General features: G+C 45.2%; 1 protein-coding gene across 1 annotated transcript; it reads right to left on the bottom strand.

Annotated features, from left to right (window-relative positions):
* Positions 1-2411: 2411 nt before the first annotated feature.
* Positions 2412-27428, bottom strand: TTLL6 (tubulin tyrosine ligase like 6). The gene is made up of 12 exons (XM_031468262.2): positions 27310-27428; positions 27065-27195; positions 25107-25263; positions 24014-24157; positions 23330-23415; positions 18120-18345; positions 16675-16850; positions 15181-15369; positions 14257-14434; positions 12999-13265; positions 3180-3549; positions 2412-2748 (listed from the first exon to the last, which is right to left on the bottom strand). Exons 1-12 carry the CDS (start codon positions 27328-27330, stop codon positions 2495-2497), a joined length of 2199 nt encoding a protein of 732 aa, XP_031324122.2. The 5' UTR covers positions 27331-27428; the 3' UTR covers positions 2412-2494.

The following is a 27428-nucleotide window of genomic DNA, read 5'->3' as shown; positions in this document are numbered from 1 at the left end:
CCTAAAAGCAGAGGACCAGCTCTGAGACCTGGAGACTCCACATGGTATTCAAGGAAGCCCTGCTTGGCTTGGGCCAACTCTGTTCCCTGCAGAAATGCCTTCACTAAAGAGCCATTTATTATCTCCTTGGCTTTAACTGAAGACTAATATTAAAAATGCCATTTGAAGGAAAGATATTGTGGCTTTAAGAGTCTGAGGCCTGCGAATAGAAACATCTGACTCAAATCCTTGCTTTGCCACTTAACAGCTGTGGTCCCGTTTGAATGTTAAACCCTCTGAGCCAGTTAAATGAGCCAATGTTAAATGCTCTCTGAGCCAGTTTTTTTCTTTTCTAGAGTATATAGTTGTGATTGGAATTAAATTAGATAAAAAATATATTCAGAGGAGTGCTGGTGCCTGTGTAAGTACGCTACCAAAAAGGGTAACTTTTATCATTAGTCATTAAAAAACATGTGAGTACCTTCAGCCACTGTCCACTATGGTAGTAAAAGTCTATAACAGACAAGTGACCACATGACAGGCTGCTCTTAAGAAATCAGAGGCAGGGAAAGAAGTCTCTTGTAAAGAACTATCTATTTACTAGATGAGTAAATTTATCTTTACTCATTTAGGAGAAAATAGCAAACATTTCTCTGCCCCCAAAATCCCAGAGCTTCTTGGGGAGTCGGAACCCCAAGCTGGACTTTGCTAAAAAATGGCGTGAAGAAGCAGCTTCCCACGTCAGGGCTCTTCACCAAGGTTCAGCCATGTCCCCAGCTCACTACAAGCCGAAGCTGGTGCTGAGTGACCAGTCACGTGAGTGCCCACGCGTTCAGGGATGTGCCAAGAGCTTTGGGGATGGAGTTACCCAAGGAACCAGACCTAATCTTGGGGACTGCCCAGTCTGAGAGGGGGTGCAGCCCTTGCCCTCAGGGAGACCCCAGTCTGATGGTGGAGACATAGTCCATGTCCTTAGAGAGTCTCTAGTGTGACTGGGGAGACAAAAAAAAGTCCAAAACAGAATGTTATGTTTGGCCTTTTCTGCTAAGAAGTCCAGAGCCAGATTCAACAATCCATGTGGGAATCATCACACCCTTTGAATATCGTTATCTCCTCCCTTTCTCTGTGTGGCTTCTGATCATTGTAACTTCATTTAATAGTCATGCTGAACAAAAGTTTCTACTGTAATCTGCTACATCACCCCCCTTTCTAAAAGTAGGAGCATAAAAAACTTAAAATTCTGGACAATTATGAACCACAGACAGTGGGGGTGAGTTTGAGCCCCATGAGGACTGGGGAGCTTTGTTCCTCTAACAGGCCCACGCATCAGGCTGGCCGGCACAGGTTCCTCTGCCCAGGCCTGGGTCTAAGGTAGGACAGTCTTCACTCCCCCTGAGATACTTCCTCCAAAGGCAAATTCCCAACGGCCCCTCCCAAATCCCTTGTGTTGGGATTTCCAGAGGTGTGGCCTGGAAAGCCCTAGGCTTAACAAGGGCCCCCATATGATTCGTACCATCAGGGACGTTTGGGAAACACCAGGCCCACTTTTTCTCTGACGGTGGTGAGAGGACCATCAGGATCACCTAGAGGAGCTTATTTTATTTTATTTTATAGTGGGGGATGGTGGTGGTAATTAGTTTTATTTATTTATTTTTAGAAGATGTACTGGGGATTGAATCCAGGACCTCCTGTGCGCTAAGCATGCGCTCTACCACTTGAGCTATACCCTCCCCTCCAGAGGAGCTTCTTAAAATGCAGATTCCTGGGCCCCCAGTAGGACCTATGAAATCAGGATTTCTGGGAGCAGGCCTTGGAATATGCATTTTTATGAGCACCCACAGTGATGCCTATGGGCTGATGTTCACTCGCCAGCCCTTCTGCAGTGGGAGCTACAGGTCACTCTGGTCACGGTCCACTTTAGGTGGTGGGAGTGAGGGAGACGATTAAAATATAACACCTTCTTCTATCCGCAGCCGAGCAGCACAGATGCCTCCACTCTACCGTAGAGTTCTCCTAAATTTGTACGCACCACCTTCCTTTGGGAGCACTAGAGTTTGCTCTCTCTTTGGTCCTTTGACACACTGGAGTCAAAGCCTAAGGGCCTTTGTTTCCAGATCTCCTCGGGCTCCACTGTCCTGTTGCCCTGTCCCATCAGTACACTCTGCTCCAGGGCCAGCTTTGGGCCCAAGTGACCTGGACCTGGGCCAGGCTGGCACAGCACAAAAGGTGTGGAAATCAGCCCCTCTTGGTTGATACAGTCCTACTTCTGGGACTGGCACTAGTGACGGTCTCGATTTTAGCACCATCTTGGAAGACAAGGCAAAGTGTGCTTGGATCAGTCATAGCAAGTCATTGCAAGGGGGTCACATTTCGATGGAAGTTAGTCTGAACTGTCTAGTTACCTGTACATCTTTATCAATCCATCTGTCTGCCTACCAACCCAACATTCCAGAAATAGAAATATATAGTGCCTGACAACGTGCCAGACACGTTAAGGGACTACAGGTGGGCGCACCTAGTTCCTCTCACATCCTTTCTGGCCAGAGATCAGGCAGCGACTGTGTATACACGGGTCTCTCACAGCACCTACATGGCTTCTGCCAGGCCTCAGATCCAGTCGGGCTGGAGTTGCAACCACCAGCAGATCATTCTGGGAAACATCGTGGCCCTGAAGATTCTGCAGGAGGAGAAGGGAGGGCACATGCAGCTGCCTCTTCTCGCCAGAGCTTCGGCTGCGCAAGTAGCACTCCCAGGGCAGGGAGAGGTATTCTGGAAAGGCAAAGTCATCAGCATCAGCAATCTGTGCTTCTGGACTCAGCACAAATTCCTGGTGAAGGCCACCTCCTCTGGGTCCCCTGGCTTAAAACTGGCTGAAATGCCTGAAATCAGATTCAGCCATTGTGCTGGACACCCTCAACTTGTAAAGGCCTGGCTGAATGGGGCTCATCTGAATGAGAACTAGGACAGGCTGAAGAGGGTATTTAGATAGTATTCTATTTTTTTTTTCATTTTTTGTCTAACCAGTAAGACTAGAGACTCCCTAAGGATATGGACTATGTCTCCACCATCAGACTGGGGTCTCCCTGAGAGCAAGGGCTGCACCCTCTCTCAGACTGGGCAGTCCCCAAGATTAGGTCTGGTTCCTTGGGTAACTCCATCCCCAAAGCTCTTGGCACATCCCTGAACGCGCGGGCACTCACGTGACTGGTCACTCAGCACCAGCTTTGGGTTGTAGTGAGCTGGGGACATGGAGAGCTCCTCCCTCGGTTGAACCTTGGTGAAGATCCCTGATGTGGGAAGCTGCTTCTTCACGCCATTCTTCAGCAAAGTCCAGCTGGGGTTCAGACTCCCCAAGAAGCTCTGGGATTTTTGAGGCAGAGAAATTTTTGCTATTTTCTCCTGGATGAGGTACCGAGGTATCCACTGCTGCTTGCATTTAAGGGAGGCCACCCTAACCATCTCTGGGCTACTGCATTCAGAGCTGGTGGTCATGGTCATACTCAGCAGGGACTTGGGAGAGTCTGAGCCCTGGGTGGTGGATTCTGGGAAAGTTTCTATTGCGGTTAGAGGCTGGAAGAGAAAAACAGTCCAAAATGAGATTGTGGAAAGCAAAGTGCTCCTTTCCTATGTCATTCTTGATTAAAACAAACAGATGTAGAGCTGAGTTCATGAGCAGCCAGAAAGATTTCAGTTAGTTAGTACAGTTTCCTAACCATCAACTGGTTAAACAGTAGGGCAGAAGATGGTGGGGGGTGTCCACAGAGCTTCCTCTGGAGGTTTTTAAACATGAGAGAGTGTTTAAACACTGGAGACTGGTAATCAGAGAAATAGGCAATATTTCATAGCTGTTAGACTGGCAAAAATTAGAAAGCTGGATGTCAGCATTGGTGGGAGATACAGGGACTCTCATGCACTACTGATGAGACGGTAGGCTGGTCCAGCCATTCTGGTGAACCATCTAGAAATACTTGGTAAAATAAGACGACAAATATCCTGTGATCTAGCAATTCTGCTCCTAGCGGTACATACTAAATAAGTTATTAGATAGCCCTTTAGAAAAAAACCTATGTACACCAATGTTCCCAGCAACATCATTCACAATAGTCAAAAGGTGGACACAACCCATCGATCCACCAACAAAGAAATGGATAAACAAAATGTGGTATATACACACATGGAATATTATTCAGCCTTAAAAAGGAAGAAAATTCTGATACAGGCTACGACATGAATTAACTTTGAAAACATTATGCTAAGTGAAATAAACCAGACACAAAAGTACAAATATTGCGTGATTCTATTTATATGAGGTACCTAGAGTGGTGATAGAAACAGAAAGTGAAACAGAGGAACAAAATAAGGCAGAAAAAATATTTGAAGAATTAATGGCCAGGAACTCCTCAAATTTGTGAAAGACATCAATCTACAAAACCAATAAGCTCAAGAATCCTAAATAGGATAAATACAAATAAAACTGCATCCGGACACATCATACTGCACTTCAAATTGCTAAAATTCAGAGATAAAGAGAGCAGCCAGAGAAAAACGATGTATTCCATACATGGGGCAATGATACGAATACAGCTGACTTCTCATTAAAGAAGAAAAAGATCAGAAGATAATGAAACATTTTTAAACTGCTGCAAGAAAAATGATAATGCAGAATTCTAGGTCCAACAAAAATCTCCTTCTAAATGAAGGCTAAATAAAGACATTTTCAGATAAACAAAAACATAAAATTCGTCACCAGCATACAGATGTGCACTACAATAAATAATAATAATGTATGTTAGTATAAAAGAGGGGGTAAGTTTCCTATGTTTAAAATTAAGCACATTACCTCCAAGTAGATTCTGACAAACTGAAGATGAATATTGCAATCCATAGAACACTCCCCTCCAAAAGGCAAAAAAGTTATAACTAAAAAGACAGTATTCACTTTTCTTATAAATATTCACTTTTCAATTAACCCAAAAGAAAGCAGAAAAGAAGAGTCACAGGAAAAAAGCAAAAATAGAAGAAAAGAATAGATAATAAACAAAATTTCAGCCCTAAATTTAATCACATTAATAATTATATTAAACGAAAATGGAATAAACAGTCCAATTATAAGGCAGATGTTCTCATGCTGGATAAGAAAGCAAGACCCACCTATGTCTGTGTATAAGAGGTATCTTTTACATATAATGAGAAAAATGAGGTGAAATTAAAGGGATTTTTTTTAAAAAAGATGTAATACCATGCAAACACTAATCATAACCAGCTGGAGCAGTTATATGAATATTAAACAACACAGATTTTAGGGCAAGGAATATTACCTGGTACAAAGAAGATTTTATCATTTCATGATGATAAAAGGGTCACTACATCAAAAAGACAAAATTATAAATGTGTACCTAATAGAAGAGCTTTAAAATACATGAAACAAAAACCAATAGAATGAAAGGTAGAAATAAACAAATCCACAATTAGGGTTAAGATTTTAACATCCATTTCTCAGTAACTGATATAAGAAATAGACACCAAATCAGTCTGGAAATGGAAAATCTGAGTGACACTACCAACCAGCGTGATGTAACTGACACACAGAACACGATATTCAGCAACCATAGGATACACGTTCAAGTGCACGAGGAACATTCATCAAGATAAATTATTTGCCGGGCCATAAAACAAGTCTTGGTAAATTTTGAAACACTGACATTTTACGAAGTATTTGTACTAACCACAAAAGAATTAAATTAGAAACTGATAACAGTAAGATATCAAGAAAACCCCTAGATATTAAAAAATTAAACAACATACTTCTAGATCACCCACAGAACAAAAATGAAATCACAAGGAAATTAGAAAATATTTCAAACTGAGTGATAATAAAAATCCAATGTATCAAAATTTGTGGTAGGCAGAAAAGCTAGTGTTTACAGGGAAATTTATAGTGCTAAACACTTATATTAGAAAGGAAGAAAGACTTAACATAAATAATCTAACTTTCCACTTTAAGAAGCTAGAAAAAAGTGATTGAATTAAATTAAAAGCTAACAGAAAAAAAAGAAGTAATAAAGATAACACTGGGGCATCATGAAATGCAAAATAAACCACAGAGAAAATTAACAAAGGCTAAAATTGGTTCTTCCATAAGTAAAACTGATAAGCCTATAGTAAGATCAAGATAAAGAAAGAGGAAACACAAATTACTTTTATCACCCATGGGATATCACTACGAATTGTGCATATATCAAAAAGATAAGAAAATTTAAAACGGCCAGAAGGAACAGTTTGGTTCTGGTTCTAGCTAAGATGGATTAAACATATTGCCACCTGTCTCTCCCACTGACTGTTCCTATAAAACCTGCACAGAATGCATGCATAGAGAAGCTCTCTGACAATTCTGAAAAGTAAACAGTAGCAGGCAGACTGAAGATGAGAATTCAAAGTACCAGCAAGTCAGCAGTGAGTTTACTGTTCTTCCTCCAGTATCCCCTGACCTGAACTCAAGCCAACTCAAAACTCAGGAGTGGGTACTGGAGAGCAGACAGAGAAGGCTCTAAGAGAAGCCCTATAGTTTTGGCTCAAAGATCTTTTTTTCTTTTCTTTTCTCCACTCTCTGTGCCCCCACGTCCGTGATCTTAGGTGGCGGCAGCAGTAGTAGCAACAGAATCAACAGCAGGACCTGGAAGGACCTAAAGCTTCCTCTCCCAGTGGAGGAGCTGTCGTCCCAAGAGGGTAGAATGATCTCCTAATATATTTTTTCCCTCTGTGACCTCCTGCCACTTGGCCCTGGAAGTAGGTAGAGTCACATGAAGTCACAGCAGAGCAGGGTAACTAAAGTCCCAGCTTTCAGGTGAGAACTCTCAAAAAGGGGGGCCAGGGAACCAGAAAGTACCAGGGAGCTTGTGGAGAGGAAGGAACTTGAGAAAATGACCCAATAAAGTAAACCATGAATTTCTGGGCTCTCACATAAGCTGCCCATCTGTAACTCTGTCCTTAAACAGCTGACCTAAACCTTTAAGAACTGGACTAAGGGATGGATCCGATGGAAACTGGACCAATGGAAAAAGATCTACGAGGCAAACACTAATCAAAAGAAAGCTGGAGTGGCTCGATGAATATCAGATAAGGTAGACCTCAGAACAAAGAAACTGGAGTAAGAGAGAGAGAGACATCACATAATGATAAAAGGGTCACTTTGCCAAGATGTAACAATCTTAAATGTGTATGTACCTAATGCCAAATTTTCAAAATACACGAAGAAAAAGCTGCCAGAAATGAGAGGAGAAATAGACAAATTCACAATTATAGTTCGAGATTTAACATTTATCTCTCAGTAATTAATAAAGCTAGTACACAGAAGATTAACAAGGATATAGAAGAACTGAGCAACAAAATCAACCAAACAGATCTGACTGACCCACTACCCAACAGCAACAAAATACACATTCTTTTGAAGTGCACATAAAACATTCTCCAAAAGAGACCATATCCTGGATCATAACATAAACTTAAGTATATTTAAAAGAACTGAAATCATATAAAGTATGTTCTCTGACCATATGGAATTAAAGCAGAAATCAGTAACAGGAAAATCTCCAAATAATTGAAAATTAAACAATGCATTTCTAAATAAGTCATGGGTCATAAAGGAAATCTCAAGTGAAATTAGAAAATATTTTGGACTAAAAGAAAATATAATATCAACATTTGTGGTATACAAATTTTGTGGCTCCTAGGAAGAAATTTATAGCATTAAATGTTTATATTAGGAAAGAAGGTATTAATCAACAATCTAAGCTTCCTCTTAAGAAACCAGGAAAAGAAAAGCACAATAATCCAAAGCAAACAGAAGATAAGTATTAATAAGGGCAGAAGTCAATGAAATAAAAAAGAAAAGAAAAGAAAAAAAGCCCATGAAACCAAAACCCAGATCTTTGAAAAGATCAGTAAACTGATAAACTCCTAGCAAAACTTACAAAGAAAAAAGAATAAACAAATTACCAATATCAGGAATGAAAGAGAGGGTATCACTACAAACTCTACATTAAAAGGATAATAAGCATAACATTGCAAAATGACTATAACTCAATAAAGAAAAAGTTAAAAAATTAAATAATAAAATAAAAGGATAATAGGGAACTACTATAAACAACTCTTCACATATAAATCCAACCACTTAGATAAAATGGACCAATACCTCAAAAACCACAAACCACCAAAACTCACTAAAATAAAATACATAATTATTAAATACATTGAGTTTATAGTTTAAAATATTTCAAAAAAGAAATCTCCAGGCCAACATCATTTCACTGGAGAACTCTAACAGAAGATTTAAATAATACTGATAATCTTACACAATGTCTTCCAGAAAACAGAAGAGGAGGAAATATTTCTCAATTTATTTTTATAGAGTTAACATTATCCTGATATTAAAGACAGACCCCAAAAAATGTAAAAGAAGAAAAAACTATAAACCAGTATCTCTTATGAATATAGGCATAAAAATTCTCAAAAAAATTAGCAAATTGAATTCAGCAACATATAAAAAGAACAATTCACCATGGCTATGTGGGGTTTATTCCAGGAATATAAGACTGGTTCAAGTTCAAAAATTAATCAGTGTAATCCATCATATTAACAGTCTAAAGTAGAAACATATATGATTCTATCAATTGATACCCAAAAAGCACTTGACAAAATTTAATATTGATTCATGATATAAAACACCTCTCAGTAAATCAGGAATAGAAGTGAACTTTTCAACCTGATAAAGGACATCTACAAAAATGCTACAGTTAATGCCATACTTAATAATAAATGAATGACTATTTCCCCTTTAAGACTGGAAGCAGGGCAAGGATGTCTACTCTCCCCACTCCTATTCAACATAGTACTAGAAATCCTAGACAGGCAATAAGGCAAGAAAAAGAAACAAAAGGCATAAAGATTAGAAAGAAGGAAGTAAAACTGTTCTTATTAGAAGATGACATAATTCTTTGATGAAAATCCTAAAGAATCAATAACAAAAAAGCCTTACTTGAATGTATAAAGCACCTAAGCAATTCAATGAGAAAGGAAAGTCTTTCAATAAATAGTGTTGTAACTAGACGTGCATATGGGGAGAAAAAACGCTGGTGCCCATCACTTAGTGTACTCAAAAATCAACTTGATATGGATCATGGACCACTACATAAAGCTAAAGCTATGAAGTTTTTAGGAAAACCCTAGGAGAATATCTTTGCCTAACATTCATGAGGTACTGGGGATTGAACTCAGTACCTCCATTAAAAAATTTTTTTTAATAATAAACTTTAACAAAATTCTTAGTACATAGAAAGCAATGACTATAAAAGAAAAATTGATAAACTTCATCAAAATTGACAATTTTTCACTAATCAAAGGGCATTATTAAGAAAAATAGGCAAGTTTCCAGACCATACAAAGAATTCCTACAACGTAATGGTAAAGACACAAATAATCCTGTTTTTTAAAGGGAGGGAGGCAAAAACTTGAACAGACTCTCCACAAGGAAACATATATGAATGACCAATAAGCAACTGACAAAGTACTTGACATGCTTAATCATCAGGGAAATGCAAATTAAAACCACAAACATAGCCATTACATAAAATCACAACATAGCCATTAAAGTGGCTAAAATTTAAAAGACAGATAACACCAAATGTTGACAAACATGAGGCAATTGGAACTCTCATTCATTGTTGACTGAAATGTACAAATGATACATTCACTTTAAATAAAGACTTTGGAGTTGCTTATAAAGTTATACATAGATCTACCCTTTGACCTGCAGTCCTTCTCCTAGGTAACTATCCAAGAGAAATGAGAACTATATCCATGAAACATCTTGTACACAATGTTCACAGGAACATTAATCACAATAGAAATAAAAGAATAAAAACTGGGGACAACCCCAAAGTCCATCAACAGGAGAATGAAAAACAAACTGCACTCTATTTGTACAATGGAGCACAATTCAGCAATAAATAAGAACAAACTACTGATATACCCAACAACATGAATAATTTCATAGATATAATACTGAATTAAAGAAGTCAGACACAAAAGAATATATACTATATTATTGCATTTACAGGAAATTCTAGACTAGGCAAAACTAAGGTGAAAAAAGTCAAAGTCAGGATAGTGGATGCCTCAGGGAGGGATGCAGGGAGCAGGAGGGCAATTGCCTGGGAAAGGGCAGGAGGGAATTTCAGGGAAATATCAGAAAGTTTTATATCATGATAGGGATATGAGTTACACAGGTGTATTTATTTGTCAGAATGGTACAGTTAAGATTTGAGCATTTTAATGCATGTAAACTTAATCTTTCAAAAAGAAAATAAAAGGCAGGGCTCAGTAAAGAAAAAACAACAAATGGGAATAACCTAATCATATGTAAATAAATTTTAAATGCATGCATTTAAAAAATCCCTTCTTTTCAAGGAAATATACTAACAAAAGGTGCTGGATGAGAGAATGGGAGGTGACCATAGAGATAAAGTGACAAGGAAATAGAACAGGCAAAGCCTTGAATGAATCAAGTATGATACAATAACCTGAACCAATGATTCTGATGAAATCAAACCTATGCACATGAAATCCAAAAAAGGAAAAAAAATTAACAGTTGCTGCCTTATTTTTTTAAAAAAAATCTCTTTACAGTTGAGTTGTAGTGCTTTAAGTCTTAAGTTAAAGCACTGCTTTAATTCTTAGATTAATGAGAAAAGACCATGGGCAGTCTTGATAAGTAGCAGTAATATCAAAATAATAGCTAATGCTTATTGTCTCCTGTGTGTTGAGCACCCCTCTAAGTAAGCATTTTCATGGATCCTTTCATTCAATCCTCACAGTAATCCAACATTGTGAAAATTGTTTTCTCAGATGGGGAAACTGAGGCTTAGGGCAATCAGAGTGACTAGATGGAAGTCATACATATAATAAAAGGAGATCCCAGGATCTAAACAGAGGCAGACAGATTCTGCAAAGCATACTCTCTACTCTTTTTTAAATTATTATTATTATGTAAAAAAAAATCACATAACATAAAATTTACCATCTTGACCATTTTTAAGTGCACGGTAAAATAGTGTTAACCATCTGCACACTGTTGTGCAGCAGATCTCTAGAATCTTTTTAACTTGCAAAATTGAAATTCTGCACCCATTAAACATCCCTTTTTTTGCCTCCTCACAGCCCCTGGCAACTGCCATCCTGCTTTTTGTTCCTGAGACTTTGACTACTCTAGATACCTCATGCAGGTGAAATCACGCACTATTTGCCTTTTCTGACTGGCTAATTTCACTTTGGAGAAATGTCCATTTAAGCCTTTGCCCATTTTTCAATCGCCTTATTTGGTTTTGTTGTTATCATGAGTCGTAAGAGTTCTTTACCTGTTCTGGATATTAACCCCTTATCAGATATATGGTTTGCAAATATTTTCTCTCATTCCACAGGTTGCCTTTTCATTTTGTCGATTGTTTAAGTTGGATGTAGTCCCACTTGTCCATTTTTGCATTTGTTGCCTGTGCTTTCGGTGTCCTATCCAAAAAAATCCATTGCCAAATCCAAATGTGACGAAGCAAACACGCTTAAAGGTGTTTATCAAACTACAGGTTGCAAACCTACTAGTAGGTCAAGAAATTAATTCAGTGGTTTGTAACTGGTATTTTTAAAAGAATAGAATGAGTCACTATATGTAGCGTGCCTAAGCATTGTTTTAGAAACTTTTTTCCAGTTGTGTGTGTATGTGATGGACAGTGAAATAAAGTGGATTTCTACTATGGTCTGAGGTTAGAAATTTGGAAAACATTGCACTACTTTATTCTGTACTTGGAATAAGCAAAGGCCCGACAATGCAGAAGATTTCCCAGTAATTACAATAGAATCATCACATAGTTCATACTTAGGAGGGCCTAAGTATGATGAATACAAAAAAAATCTGTGCTGTCAGTACCACGTTCACGTGGCAACTTCATTTCTACAAAAACAGAAAATCAACTGTCAAATTAAAATTTTTGTGCAAATTTTATTGGTGCTATTTATTTGTTTTTGTTTTATAGTTCCATAAGAGCTATAGGTATAAAGATTTCATATCTGGTTTTATGCTTGTAAATATTTATAAAAATAATGTAAGTCTACAATTGGAATTTGAAAGAGTTTCCTTTCCTTCAAAAGGTGTCCGTTAAACAACAAGGTCCTACTATATAGCACAGGGAACTATATTCAATACCTTGTAATGGCCTATAATGAGAAAGAATATGAAAAGGAATATATATATATGTATAAATGAATCACTATGCTGTGCACCAGAAATTAAAACAACATTGTAAATTGACTATACTTCAATAAAAAAAATAGATTTTTTAAAAAGGTGTCCGTATGTCAATGGAATTTGAGAAACACAGATTAGGTGATGTACTGGGTTCAGCAATGCCCCCCCACCCACAATTCATGTACACCCACAACCTCAGAACGTGACCTTATTTGGAAATAGGATCTTTGTAGATCTCCAGACAAAATATGCTCACATCGGTTTAGGGGGAGCGCTAAATCCAATGACTGGTGTCCTTATAAAGCCGTGTGAAGACACGCAGAGGAGAAGCACAAGGAAGAAGTCCATGTGCTGACAGAGGCAGAGATTGGAGTCACGCTGCCACAAGCCAAGGGATGCCAAGGACTGCCAGCACCCACTGGAGTCTAGCAAGAAGCAAAGAAAGATCCTTCCTAGAGAGACTTTTTATGGAGCATAGCCCTGCCCACCTCTAGCCTCCAGAACTGTGAAAGAATAAATTTGTATTTCAAGCCACCAAGTTTATGGTAATTTAAAGGTATGCCATTCCACAACTTGGGCTCCACAAGTGGCAAAATTGAGGCCCAGAGAGGTTAAGTGCTTACTCAAAGGCCCACAGCAGGTCAGGGGCAGAGAAGGGACCAGAAAGAAGACTCCTACTGCTGCCTCCCAAGCTCGGTCCTCGGGGGAGGCAGGCTGCTCCACTCACCACAGGGCTGGCGATTGTGTCCACCGCAGAGGCTGACTTGGCTTCCTTGATTCCGGAGGTGGCTTTATTGAGCTCCGGCCTGGAGCAGTCAAGAAGGCTTGAATTCCTCAAGGCAGGTACTGAGCTGTAAGGCCTAGCAGGAGCAGGGCCAGCCTCCTTCTTGGGGGCCTCTTGGTCAAGGCTGCTGTCTGGCTCACTTTTCTTTGCATCTCTAACACTCGAGAGCAAATCAGGTGCGCAGAACACCAATGTCAATGGCTGGACGTACTAGGAAGGAGGGAACCAAACACACAGCCCATGGGAACCCAGCGCTGTCCACTTCCAGATTCATCTGCACCCAAGGGAAGGTGCAAAGGAGACGAGGAGAGGGAAGCGTTCAGAATCAAAGTCTCTCCAATGGGGGGCTCTTAACCTGGGGGTTCAAGGACCTCTAGAGGGCTCCTGGATGGCTTCATGGGACCTTCAAACCATTTAAAATGGCAGTTTTTAAATTGTATCTTTGTATACTTTATGGCAAGAGATTCTATAGCTTTTATCAGATTCTCAAAGGGTTTGTGACCCTAAGAAAGTTATTTTAAAAAGAAAAAGGAAAGAGAAAAGAAAAGAAAAGAAACTGGCCCAATCCTGTCCCTTCAAGTAAGACTTTGAGAAAAAGGAGACAGACTGAAAAGTCAACCGAATCCTTCCACGGAGCCAGAAGAGAGAGGTAGGCAGAGAAGGGGGACTCCAAAGATTCAGATCATAGGACAGCTGGACACTGGCCCCCCATCTGGGGGCTGGTCCCCACTTTGAGCAGAGAGCAGGCCGGAAGGACCCAGCTGTGTTCCATCACCCGTGTCATGTTCTGAGGTCCCGCCTCCCAAAAGCTTTTCCCTATGGCTTCCTCTCTCAGCTGTGCCCCTGGCCTGCTGGAGGGGAGCATCCAACCCAAACTGGAGTTGGGGACCATGAGTACGGCTGGTCCAGAGCCTACTCCCTACATGGGGATCGTGCTCAGCCTCCCAGCTGCTTTTACTCCTACTGGAGGAAGAAGGATGGACCAGTGAGAGTCTTCTTGGCCTGGATGGAGGGGTTGTCTGAAGGATGCCATGCTCCTTGTAACTTCCGGGCTCCCCTCCCGTGTCCCAGCCCTCCATGTGGCCCCATTCCTTCAGTGTGTCTGGGCTCTGAGGAGTGGTCTCCTCAGCACCCCACTCTGGACTGGCCCCAGCTGGGGAAGGGTGCTGGGCATGCGTGCTCCCCTCCCATCCACGTTTACCTGTTTGAAGGTGTGAGTGGTGGCGGTCTTGCATTTCTCCCGTTGTTTCTGTCCCCAGCTCCGCATGCTCTTGCCTCTCCCTTGCTCGCCTGCTGATTCCCCCTGCATCTCTACCTTCTTCTCTTTCGTTTGGAAGGATTTCTTCTCCTGTTTCAGCCTCAGCTCCTGGATCAGCTGCCTGCCCATTGAGGAACATGAGTGTCATGCAGGTTAGGGACGGGCTGTGAATGCGGACACTCTCCTTGAGGGCTGGACAAGACTGGGCAAAGGAGGGGAGTGCTCCATCTCCCCTGCCCCAGTGTGTCCAGTGTGCACAAGTGATTGAGGGTCCCAGAGCAGGAGGCGGAGGAGAGAGTCTTCCCTCCACCACACTGTTCCCAGTCGGGGACAAGCACCAAGGAGAGATGTGTGGTGGGGGCCTCCACCCCGCTCTGCCACACCCCATCTCTCTCCTCACTTCCCAGGAGGCCAGATCCCACAGCTGGCAGGTGCTGGGAACAGGGTCTGAGGAGGATGCTCAAGTCAGGGGCTCCTGTGAACCCCTTCATATGCTGGGCCTCTCTGGTCAATGATGGGATGGAAATAACTCAGTCACATGAGCTGGGAGTCTGGGTTCCAGTCCCTCTTCTGTCATTATCTGCTACATGACCCCTTTTCTGCTCTGACCTCCCCTCCCATAAAATGATGTGGCAGGTGGGGACTGGACTGGATGGGATGAGTCCCTTCCATGCCTTAGATTTGACACCTACATGAATCCAGGAGGCAGCTCTGAGGGGCTGGACATTCTGGAGTGGGGTGGGGGTGCCTGTTTCAGGGGTGAGTTTCTAGAAACATCCACATATCTACTTAACAATTCCCCAGCAGGTCCAGCACAATTCCCCCTTCCCCCGGAGCCCTGGCCCCTCACTCCAGGAGCCTTCCTACCGCGCGTACACCTCCCGAGCCCTGGAGGTGACAGTGTTCTGGAAGAGGGAATTGTTGTCCTGGAAAAACTTCTCGTACTTCTGTGAGTTCACACTGGGATAAATCAGGCGGAACCCTCCACAGTTTTCCATCTCATACTTCTCAGTTTTCTCTAGACGCACGGCCTGAAAACCCTTGACTTCCTCCATCCTGTTGGGAAGCAGAACACAGGGCTGCAGTTAGGTTTTCTTGGGACCAAACTTGGAAAGGACGTGGCTGGGCGGGATGTTGTCTTGAGCCAGACAGAGGCCTTGAACACAACAGAGGTCAGTCAGCATTTCCCAAGTAAATGCATGAACGTTTCCCTGAAAGGAGATTCTAGCCCTCCTGGGACAGCCAGTGTCATAATGCATAAAGAGCTGGTTAGAACCGTCTTCCTGACAGCTCACCAAATTACCTCTCGTTACAAGTAAACTCCATCTCCTGCTTGGCTTGGTCCTGACAAGGCAGACTTTCGCCACCTTTCCAATCACAGCCCCTGTTACCCTTCTCTGGAGAGCAGCAGCTAGTGTTTAGCTAAATTTGAGGGCTTCTTGGATGAGCTTAATGAGCTTTTATGAGCTGTGATGATCTCATTCTTCCTCACAGCCCCCAGGGGAGGTCAGGGAGGGAGAAACCTTAAGCCCCCTTTACAGCAAGGAAATCAAGAGCCACTGAGCCGTCCAGGGCCAAGTCACGATGAGGAGACTGATTCAGAGGAGGGTCCTGGCCACTCCTGAGCTGTCTCCTTCTCAGGAGTTTAATGGACAGTGTCCTGGAACCCCAGGCGGCCCATCCACCGGGCTCTGGGTCCAGACTCGCCGCTTACCCGCAAGGTGACCAGTACAAGGTAGTTCCCCTTTTGGAGTCTTGGTCTCCTTAGCTCCAAAAACAGGACCATACAACACCTCATGCTACCTACCACCTCCACACCCTGTACAGGGAAGACGGTGCCCATGAGAGTGCGCTGAGAAACAGTGCCATCCAAACAGAGATGCCACTGCCCCAGTTCCAGAAGCTCAGTCCCAAAGGATCAGGCTGGCTCCCAAAGGATCACTGCAGCCCCTGCAGGAGGGCAGGGGCCGCAGTGGGATCTGAAATGCAACAAAGGGATCTCCTGGACCAGGCTCCAAGTCTTCAGAGGCAATTGCCCTGCGGAGGAAGACCCCTGTTAAAAGGCAAATGCTACCCAGCTGGGAGCAGGGCTCCCACCAACACAGTGACATGGGGAAAATGGGCAAATCTTCCTTTTCGTAAAGGTAAAGGAATGGTTTTACTTTTTGTGTTGGTAATCCCTGAATCTTCATGTGATATTAATCAGCTCACATCTATCACATATACTTATGTCAATAAATAAATCTATTGCTAGGAACCAAGGAATTTTCACAGTAAAACTTGTCCAACTGCCATGTCCTGCAAATATAAATTCATTTCCAAATCGGATTATCCTCTGTTAGGACTGACCCACTACTGTACCTGGTCTCCCGCGAACGACACTGCTGCAGGAACCGCCCCCGTTGCCTCTCCTCCTCCAAGACTTTCTTTTTGTCACAGCTTCTCAGGTTGATCAGGACCAACGTGTCATACAGCAGACTGTCCTTTACCTCTTTATCCAACCAGGAGTCAGTGGAGAAGCTCGGAGAGTGGTTGACCTGTGACGGCAAGACGGCAGCTGGGGCTGGCTGGCCAGGGTGGAAGCAGGGAGTGAGGCAAAATGCCCCCTCCGGGAAGCCACCCACGCCCACCTTGGGGCCCTGGCTACCACGATGAGCAAAGGAAGAGACGGTCGGAACCAGAGCCACGGTGAAGAAAGGAGAAAGCGGAAGCCCCTCCAATTTAACTAGCTTTTATTTCAGTCTTATCTTCCTGAGAAGCACAGGGTGGGGGGTTTGCCCTTGGTTTCCCCTCCATCTGGTGTCCGTGTGCCCCCTCACATGCACTGGGCATCCCAGAGAGCAGATGGAAGGAGACAGTCCAAAGGGCCCGGCTGGGAGGGAGGGAGGGGAAAGGAGCGATGCATTCAGGATCCTGAAGTGGGAGGAGGGGAGACAGGCCGGAGGAGGGAGGGGACGCATTCCTGCTCACGGAAGAGTCTGTATTGCTCACAGTCTCTATGTGACATATGAAGATTTCTAGAAGTTTCGGAAGGCTTGCTCCCAGTGGCTTATTCTGCTCTTTGGGTAAGAGCTCCAAACGGCCATACACTCCTGCCCACCCACACTGGGGAACAAGGGCTGGGAATGGAGGAAAGGTAGGGCCCCAGGACTCCGGTCTATAATTCCGGGTCCTCCGCTCTGTGGGCTGACTCTGTGTCACTGGCAGCTGTCACAAGCTCCTCAGATGTGCACCTCAGCCCCATCCCCATCCCCGCTCCTGTGTGTGTACTGAATGGTCCAATCAGGAAGAGAGGTGGCCACCCAGAAGTTTCTCTTCCTCTTCTTCTCACCACCCCATGGGTCTGGGGGAGGCAGGAAATTCACGGAGTGGCTTCCCACCCGTCCCCGTGCCCACAGACACTGGGCTGCTCTCTGTTGCTGCTCGGAACTGAGTGGTCCAGGCCCCTGAAAGCCAGACCTGCAGCTCCCACCTGATCACGAATATCCTCCACCCAGTTTTGGTGAAGAACAACTCCTGTTATAAAAGATAGAGCTGTCTTCAGAATTACTCTGTGCCTGAGAGCAGAGCTTCCGAGTCTGGGTGGACCTCCAGAAGGCGCCAGGAATTCTCGAATTCCCGGCCGTCTACCTCCCTCTGGTGGCCACTTTTCAGCGAAGGGAGAAGCCCCAGGCAGCAACACCACGGCAGGCAATGGCTGTTGAAGTGGATTACCAACCTAGCTGAGCCAGGGCGGAGGGACGGCCCCGACCAGCCGAGACCGCAGTGACAGGGGCCAGTTTCACCCCTCGCCCCAATCTCCCTACCTCCAGCAGCCAGGGCTTGAGTTTGTGATCCAACAAAATGTCGAAGCCCAGGATTTCAAAGCAGGCACTGTTGAGCGTGTGGCTGGGGAAGCAGGTGTGGTAGTTATGCTTGATGATGGGGTGGGCTGAGATGATGGTCTTGACGATGACGTCCTCGATATCCCTCCATATCTGCTCCACATTGTAGCCATGGCTCTGCATGTATGCGTTGAAGGTGGAGAGCTTCCTGGAAGGGAACCATGAGCCATGAGGCGGGGCAGCCAACCTCTGGTCATCTAAGGCGATGGCATGCAGGAAACCAGAAACTTCTGGAGGAGATAAGGCTCTGAAGCCAGTGGGGAGGAACACCCAGGAGCCAGGGTGATCCCAGGGCTGTGTCAGCTCAGGAAGGTCCTGCAGGAGCCACAGGGCTACATGCCTCAAGCCTCCACAGGCCTGGAGTGGGCACAGTTATCATGACATGGGAATACACTTTCACTGTGACCCAGAAAACACCCATGGGCTGGGGCAAGGATTGGGTCTCCTGGATGGATGAATTCAAAAGCTGAAAAACAGAGGGAAGGTGTAGCTCAAGTGGTAGAGCGCACGCTTAGCATGCAGGAGGTCCTGGGTTCAATCCCCACTACCTCCTCTAAAAATAAATAAACAAACCAAATTACCTCTCCCCCCAAATAATTAATTAAATAATTAAAAAACAATATCCTACATCATGATCTTGCTTTGGTGGCAATGGTTTCTCGGCCTTTGGTGTTCATCAGAAGCACATAAGGAGCCTTTAAGAACATGGATATCTGGTTTCCACCTCAGCCATCTGAGGGGATCCTGGGGACGCTAAAGACACAGTGATTTTGTTTTAGGGCTGCCTGTAGGGAAAAGGCAACCTCAGGGCATTTCCAGAGAGAGTTACCACATGTCCCAGGCAAACCAGACAGTCTGAGTTTAGAACTGGAAGTCTCATATCCCAGGAAACCCCTCAGTCGCGGGCAAACCAAGATGGCTGGTCACCCTGTCACAGCGATCGGAGGATATCTACCCCACGTGGGGAGGTTCGTGAGGAAACATCTGAAGGAATGCACACCAGTCAGCTCTGGGCTGGGCAGTACAGAGACAGGGCAAATCTGACAGGTCCAAGAGGCAATGGCAGGGACAGACAGCCACCCGCTCCCATGCACACACGCATGCACCGAGAGCCCAAGTGGAAATATTGGAGGAGGAAATATGGGCAATGCAGGGGAATGAACAGCAAAGAGAAGAATGAGAAGACCAGAATCATGGCTCACCCAGGCGGTTCAGAGCTCCCGGGATCCCAGTCAATGGAGCCAATGCACATTTGCTAAGGGCCTGCTGTGCATGTAAAATTCATGCACTGGCGGATCCCAAGAAACCAGTACCTCTGTCCTACAGACCATTTGAGGAGTCAGCACACATATGAAACAACCAAAGATGCATTCACAGAAAGACACATAAACAGACAGGCCACTCAATCACGAGCCAAACCTTTTCTACCTACCACTGTCAGGGAAAGGAGTGTTGCACATAATGAATTTTCCAGATGGCTTGAAGCCAATCCATTTAAATGCAAAAAAAATAATGTGTTTAATTTGCCAAACTGGGAAATAAATTTTCCCAAAATAGATTATACATGCCTCTACCTTCTTAAAACAGACATTATGAATCATCACATAACCACTTCTTGATGACTCAAGCACATCACAATGAATACACATTATTGTATAATTTCATAATGCCCAGTGGTGAGCCACTTCAATTTCACACACCAGCTATGTGCCAGGTACCCTGAAAAACGATGAGAACCCAGTCTCTGCTCCAGAGGCTTGCCAGGTTTCTAGTTTTTCTGTCTTCTTCTCTGCTCCTACTTAAGTTTGCAGCCTGGTGGGGATTTACTGGGAGTGCAGTTGGCCTCAAGGTGGGGAGGGGGGATGTGGGGGTAGGTGAGCAGTCAGTGTGAGAAGCAGATTGTCTCAAAAGATGGGGAAGAGGAAGACGAGGAAAAGTGAAAACAAAAGGGAGGGAGAGAAGGACTCTGCCCAGTGACATGGGAAGCACCCAGAAGTCCAGGGCACCAACTTAAGTACAATTAGGACTACAAGGCAAACAGGTGCATCAAACAAAGAGCGCTTATGGGCTACGGCTCATGGTGACCATAAGGGTGGTGGGACTCCAGAGATGAAAAGGTTGCTGCAGGTGGTTAGACTCAGATTCCACAGGCTTGTCCTGAGAGGTGGAAGCCAATCCTCTCATCTGATAGGTGAGGAAACAGGACCACAGAGAAGATGGATCTCACCCACACTGCAGTGGTTATGTAGCTGGACCAGAACCTAGGTCAGAGAAGGCAACACAGAAGCTTAGTGGGACAGAAGGGCCTTCAAGGATGTTCCCCCATGTTTTTGGTTGGAGTTGAGCAAACGCAGAGAGGCAGGAATGAGCCAGGCCTGGGTGTCAAATGTGAACAAAAGAGGGTCCTGGTAGAACACCATGGAGTGAGTGGCACAGGCAGCGTTGCCTAGTGGTTAAGGACACGGACTCGGGAGTTAATTTCACCTCTACCGCTTCCTAGATGTGCGACCTCGGGCAAGTTACTTACCCTTTTCCACCTGTTTCCTAATATGCAAAATCAAGATGATAATAATCATGCCTACTTTATAGCATCATTGTAAGGATTAAATGGATTAAGGTATTTAAATTTCTTAGAGCAGTGCCTGGCAGATAGCAAGCGCTCAACAAATAAAATGCTGACTATTGGTGTAGTAACAATAATAGTGGGAAATGGGGTCTGGTCAAAGCATAGTAGATTGAGCAGAGGAATTTGAACTTGATGCTCTGGGAGCCACACTGGTTAGCTGAGAGTGGAAGTACTGAGTATACGGAATCCACAATAATAAAAGCACCCACTTGGATGGGGATGATTGTTTTTCAAGCCCATTCATACATATCATCTCAATAGGTCCTGATGGCATATCTGGGAGGCTAGCCAGCCAGTATTCATTTTCCTGTGTCATTTTCGAGGTGAGAACATGGAGGTACAGAGAGGTCAGGCAGAGATGCCTGGAGCAAGGGAGAAAAGCAAGGAGGCTGATGCCGCTGTCCAGTCTGAGGCTGAAGCAGGGTCTGGGGCTGGAGGAAAGGAAGGGATGAAGGGACATTTGAAGGAGGAGACTTCAGGATTTAGTGACTTGCTGGAAAAGGAACCATCCAACATGACACCAAGCTCTCTCCTCCTGCAGGTTAGAAGGCGGAGAGGGGGACATTTGGGGTGGAAGTGAGGAGAGAGAACACATGACAGTGGGAAAGGCTGAGCTGGAAGCAACCGGGAGACGCCCAGGTGGAGCTGAGGAGAGACGGGCCTGGAGCTCAGGCAGGCAGCACAGAGCAGGGATGGCGAGGCCAGGCCTGGCTGAGAGGCTAGGAGAAGAAAGAGGAAGGAGGGAGGGGGAATGAGGGCAGCAGAACAATACTCCCCAGGCTCAGCTCAGTCCTGGCATCACGGAATAATGCCCCCATCACGGCCTGAGGGCCCAAAGCCTGTTGGTGGGATGTCCGTTCTCATAAGAGGAGGGAAACGCAGGCCCTTAAATTACATGCCCTTAGACCAAGGAAAAATCACAGTAACTGTGACCACTGTCCACGCTGCAACCACAGATCACTGGAGTCTCAGTGACACTGTGAGGTGGTCAGGGCAGGGCACCTCATTGCGCTTATCTTACAGACCAAGAACTGGAGGCTGAGAGAGGTGAAGGGAATTGCTCAAGCTTACTGGGCTGGGGAGAGTCAGAGCTGGGACCGGAAGCCGGGCCTCATGAGCACTGAGCAGGGATGCTCCACGTGCAGCAGTGCAGGAGGCTTCGCCAGCGCCCGCAGCACAGGTGGGAGGAGAGGGGGTGGGTGAGCTGCGGTTGAGACGGGTGGCCGGCGCCCTCCAAAAAGGCACGATCACCACCTCCCAGCCCAACACGTCCACTCCCAGGAGGCTTAACCTAGTGATTTTCCATTTGCTTCTTGGAACTCTGCCACCGAGGGAGTCGTGAAATTTCATGTGCTTCTCTGATGCTCTGAAGCCAAACAGATTGCCTGTTTATCCATCCTTTGAAGTCTGATGCGGGAGAGAGAGCATGCGCCTTGGGCTCTGACAGACCTACCTTCTCAGCCAGCTCTAACATTCACAGTATGTGACCTTGGCAACTTATCTAACCTCTCAGAGGCCCGGTCTCCTCGTCTGGAAAATGGAGATGGCATCTAACTCATAGTTGCCTACCGATGTCTCTGCCACAGTGTTGTGAAAATTCAATAAAAACAAAAAATGCACACAAAGCGCCAGCATGGGCCCCAACACACAGGCCTCCATAAATCCCTCCTTGCCCTCCTGCTTTGGCCTGGTCACTTGCACATTCTTCAGTCCCCCTTTTCCTTAAGACTCAAATGAGACAGGATTAGCTGATAAAGGGAATGTAAGATCCACTTGGGAAGAGACTCATGCATTCCTCTCATTTTTTCCCCCTTCTTCTAGGGAAACGTCCAGCCAGCCACCCACATGTCATGTCACACCAGGGCACTGTGACACATTATTTGAGAATCTCTGCTGGAGCAACACCCCAGGGAACCACAGGCCAAGGATCTACTGACTGGTGGGTCCTCCTCCGGTGGCAGATCAGCAATCAATGATTATCTGCTGGTCTGGAAATGTCAGAAGGGCCGACTGTAATAAGAGTATATATTGGTGGGGGGGAAGAGTATAACTGAGTGGTAGAGTGTGTGCTTAGCATGCACGAGGGCCTGGGTTCAATCTCTAGTACCTCCATGAAAGATAAATGAATTTTTAAAAACCTAATCACCCCCTCAATAAAAATAAAATAAAATAAAATAAAATAAAATAAAATAAAATAAAATAAAATAAAATAAAATATTTTAAAAAGAGTATGTTTTGGTGTGTGTGTGTGTCCGTCCTGCTGGGGAAACAATTCGTGTTTATCTCTCCTCCTCCCAACCTCCTAGGGTTTATGATGTGGGCCTTCTTTTAATGATTAACGGCCAGAGAGCAGAGAATAAGGAGTCTGTTCTGGATTTAAAGGCAAAGAAAATTTTTCTGAGACCATGTGACCCAAGATGGAAACACTGGTGGGTCTGAGGAGAATCTCAGAGAGCAGCTCTGAGACTGGCAGGGAAAGAAAAGAGAAGTGAAGCCACTTCCTTACCTCTTGCTGCCAGAGTGAGCATCTTGAAGGAAATTGGAACTGTGCTTATTAATGGAATAATTAGTCAGGTGCATGCAGATATCGTCCTGGGGAAAGAGACACAAGTCGGCAGGGTCAGGGGGAAGGGCAGGCCTCCCTCTTCCCCTCTGGGCCCCTCCCCAGCCCCCAAGGGTTGAAGAGACGGAAAAGAAAGGTGAAGTCTTGGGGCTTACTTAGACTGGCAAAAGAAGGAATAATTAGAAGAAGAAAGAAGGGGAATCCTACCACCTGGAGAATAAGAAACTCCACCTCCTCCTGAGAATTCAGGAGCCCTAAAGGGGGGTGGGGGAGGTGGAGGGAGAGCTGGGGGCTCGCCCACCGCCTTCCTTCCTTAAGCATCACAGTATCGTGGCTTTGCAGTTAGAGACCTGACCACCAGTCCCATGCTCCCCTCTTCCTAGTTCTGTGGCCATGGACAAGTCCCTTGTAATCGTCTGGATTTTAATTTCCTTCTCTGTAAAATGGAGATGATAATCCCTATTCCTGAGGACTCTTGGAAGGGCTAAATGAAAGAACAACCTGGCACGTACTGAGCATTCAGCAAATGACAGGCACCGCCACCATGCCTTGAGAATGTAGATTTATCTAGGATATTTTTTTTATCAGCGAGGGGAGGCGGGGGAGGTGGTGTGTCCCTCAGCTCACCAGGTTGTCTGTGCAGGGATGGGAGTAAAAGGTGGTGGCGAAGCGGGCCAGGCCTTCATTGTACGCAAAAATCCTGAGAGGGTCACAGGATGTCATGAGCACATAAATCCGTAGGTCAAACTTGAACCCATCAATGATAAAGGGCTGGGAAGAGAGAAAAGTCACACAGTGTCAGAGGAGACACGCAGACTTGCAGATCATCAGCGCCCCGTCTTGTTTTGGTGGAGTCAGCTCCAACAGTGCCTGCGTTACAGAGTGTGGGTTGGGCCAGGGTCGGGGAGGGAGACAAGGGGATTTGGGCTCCATGACCCACTATGTGACCTTGCGAAAGTCACTAAACCACACTGGGACTCAGTTTCCTGATCTGTCAAATGGCATGAGTAACCACCTCCAAGAGCTCTCCTAGCAACGAAACAGAATCACATGAAAAAGTCCAGTGATGAGGGGAGGGTATAGCTCAAGTGGTAGAGCGCATACTTAGCATGCACAAGGTCCTGGGCTCAATCCCCAGCCCCTCCTCTAAAAATAAATAGACCTAATTCCTCCCCCCACAAAAAATAAATTAAATTTAAAAAAAAATGTCCTGTGATGAAGGTCATGCTGTCACCACCCATGGCTGTGCTACTGTCACGCTTCTGCCAGAGTTCTCCCTGCAGCTGCAACCCTGACCCCAGTGCCGGCCAGGCCTCCCTCCCATGCACCTTCTGGAGGGTTCCCTCCCTGCAGTGGGCTATACCCCTGGCCATTGAGGAAAGCTGTTTGCCATTGTCTCTCAAGGGCCATCCCCTCTCCCAAGCAAGGTAGGGCGTCCACAGACCAAAGGTGCTCTCCCAGCTGACATCTGTTAGAGGCAAGGAGCCAGCCTGGCAGGGCCAGGCCCCCTGACAAGGCTGCAAGGGCAGGGGTGCCCCAGCCCAGGTACTCATCACAGCCTTGGTCAGAGGGCCAGGTCTGACAAAGTCCAAGGCAGGAGACAGGACTCGGCTGCGGCCTCACCCAGCCCTCCCTTCTCTCATTTCACAATCGGTCCAGGGGAGCTACAGCCTGAGGTTGGGCTGTGGATGATAAATAAATAATCACCATGAGGCAGTACCTTTGAAATATAGAGTTGACAGATCATATCCTCCCCTGGTTTGATTTCTTTCACTGTCCGGGTGATGAATATGCCTCTCCCCTGGCAGCCCGAATCCGGCTTGCAGATGTATGTCTTATTTTTTCTTGACCTGCTGTAGTTCTGCAAATCTCCCCAGCTACCAGAGCAGGGAGGGAATGAGACACACCTTTAGCTGGGGATCAGTGAACATGAAAGCTAGCTCTTTATTTTAAAAATGTGACATAAGCCACGGAGTTGATAGACAGACACCCAGAAATAGGCGAGACAGTCGAGCACACGCGGTGGAGAAAGGATGGGCAGTGGAGGGAATTCAAGCCTGGATTTAAACCCGGGCAACAGCACTCCCCAGCTGTGTAGCCCTTTGCAAGGACCTGAAGTCCCTAAGCCTCAATTCCATCATCTACACAATGAAGATAATGACACCTATCTCATATATGACATGGTGCAGCCCAGGTGCTGGTACATGTCACACACCCCATCAAGGGAGCCGTGATCCGAGCGGTTTGACCTTCTGAGTTTGCGGATAGGGATGTGGGGTTCTGAATCTGACTCAAGCCCCGGCAAATGATGGGCTTGAATCAATCAGCCTGTTCCCCGGCTCTGGGTCTCAGCCTTTCCTCTATAACACCTCCACTCCAGCTACAGTGTGAGATGGCAAATACAACCTTTGAACACACTTGGCAAAAAAATCTACTCAGAAGGAAGAAAGAAACCAAAGTAATGGATTACAAATCTCAGTCTGGTTCTACTTCTTGTTTTGCATTTTAACTCAAAGAAGCCTTGTGACCACAGGAGAAGTCGCTTAACTGCAATGCTCCTTGGTGACCATGAAATCTGGAGGTGCCTGTTGACCTGATGGCAAACACACTTCCTTTTAAGATACTACTAAGTCCTGAGAGTTGTTCCAGACAAGCTAGAAAGGCTGGGAATCCCAGAGCTCTTGGTTTGGGAAGGCACTGGGTGGGGAGGGGAGAGTGAGATTCCCGGGGGGCCCTTGCCACGTGAGTACAATTCTTTTTCTTTTTTTAAATGTTTTAATTTTCCTTTATTTAAACTTAAAACATTTAGTAGTATATCAGCCATTTTTTCAGGGCCATGGTAGATGCTCAATTAAAAATTTTTTTCTGTATTTATTTTGTAATTTTTTAAAGAATATTTTTATTGAAGTATAGTCAATTTACAATGTTGTGTCAATTTCTGGTGTACAGCATATAATGCTTCAGTCATATAGGAACATATATTCATTTTCATATTCTTTTTCACCATAAGTTACTACGAGATATTGAATATAGTTCCCTGTGCTACACAGTATGAACTTGCTGTTATGAGTACAATTCTGAAGCATGGCAATGCTTCTCTCCTGCTCCCTTCGTCTCAAACACCAGACTGTAACCAGGCCCCGCTCACACCTTCTCACATTTCTCTTGTTTCTTGGTGGTGTGGTTCAGAGTATTTTATGTACCAGGAATGGCCGTCCAGTTTCCAGATGGACAGAGTGAGACCAGAGCTGGGGAAAGGCCGGCTGCCACCCACAGCACTGGCTATGGGGCAGAGGTCAGGTGTCCCTCCCTGTTCTTAACCTGGACACTAACCATGACTTCACTCCCTCTGAAGTGCTCGCGGGCCTTACAAATTCAGAAACTGCACAGTGAAAAGGTTGGAGCAAGTTCAAAGTCAACAGCTTTCAAGGTCAGAACCAAGTCTCACCCCAACTGCAGGCACAGGCTCCAAGGTACCCAGCCCCTAAATGTCATCTAATTTTATAGGCAGAGCTTTGTGTTTTCTCAACCTTGGACACTCCCTTTATCCTTCTCTTCCTGAAGAGAGAGAGATGGGAGATCCTATGGGAAGGGAAAGCAGTAACAGGGAATCAGGGGCAGGAGGGAAATGTAAACCGGGGGTGGGGAGTGGAGAAGGGAGCGCAGGTGGGCACTCACTCAGCAGGAAGACACCAGGTCCTGGGGAAAAAGTGGAAATCTTTAGGGAACATCTTTAACATGCGGCCCATATTCCTGGCCAGCAAGTCCTTGCGACAGATTTCACTCATCCCTGGAAAGTGATTGATTTTCTGCAAAGGAAGCAGGAAATCGTGAGCGAGGGGGCACACAGGAGTACCCCTGAGATCCCCCTGGGGGACAGTCATGAGTGAGACCCCACTGAGGACCAGCTCTGACCCAGATACCTGGTAACTTTTCATTTCCATCACCCGTTCCAGCGACACCGAATAGTCAGTCCAGTAGAGAGTCCAGTCATCACTCTCCCCTCCCTCTCGAAGGCCATACTGTTGGGCGGCCCTTCGCA

This window comes from Camelus dromedarius, chromosome 16 (assembly GCF_036321535.1).
Source record: "Camelus dromedarius isolate mCamDro1 chromosome 16, mCamDro1.pat, whole genome shotgun sequence".
Taxonomy (NCBI): domain Eukaryota; kingdom Metazoa; phylum Chordata; class Mammalia; order Artiodactyla; family Camelidae; genus Camelus; species Camelus dromedarius.
The sequence above is the reverse complement of the archived record's forward strand: the minus strand, read 5'-3'. Positions and strand labels throughout refer to the sequence as shown.

Coding starts and splice junctions, on each gene's coding strand:
- TTLL6 (XM_031468262.2), bottom strand. CDS start 27,330: ATGGAAATGAAAAGTTACCAG. Junction 25,264..27,064: donor ACCTGGTGTCTTCCTGCTGA/GTGAGTGCCCAC, acceptor CTGCTCTGGTAG/CTGGGGAGATTTGCAGAACT. Junction 14,435..15,180: donor GCTCGGGAGGTGTACGCGCG/GTAGGAAGGCTC, acceptor CTCAATGGGCAG/GCAGCTGATCCAGGAGCTGA.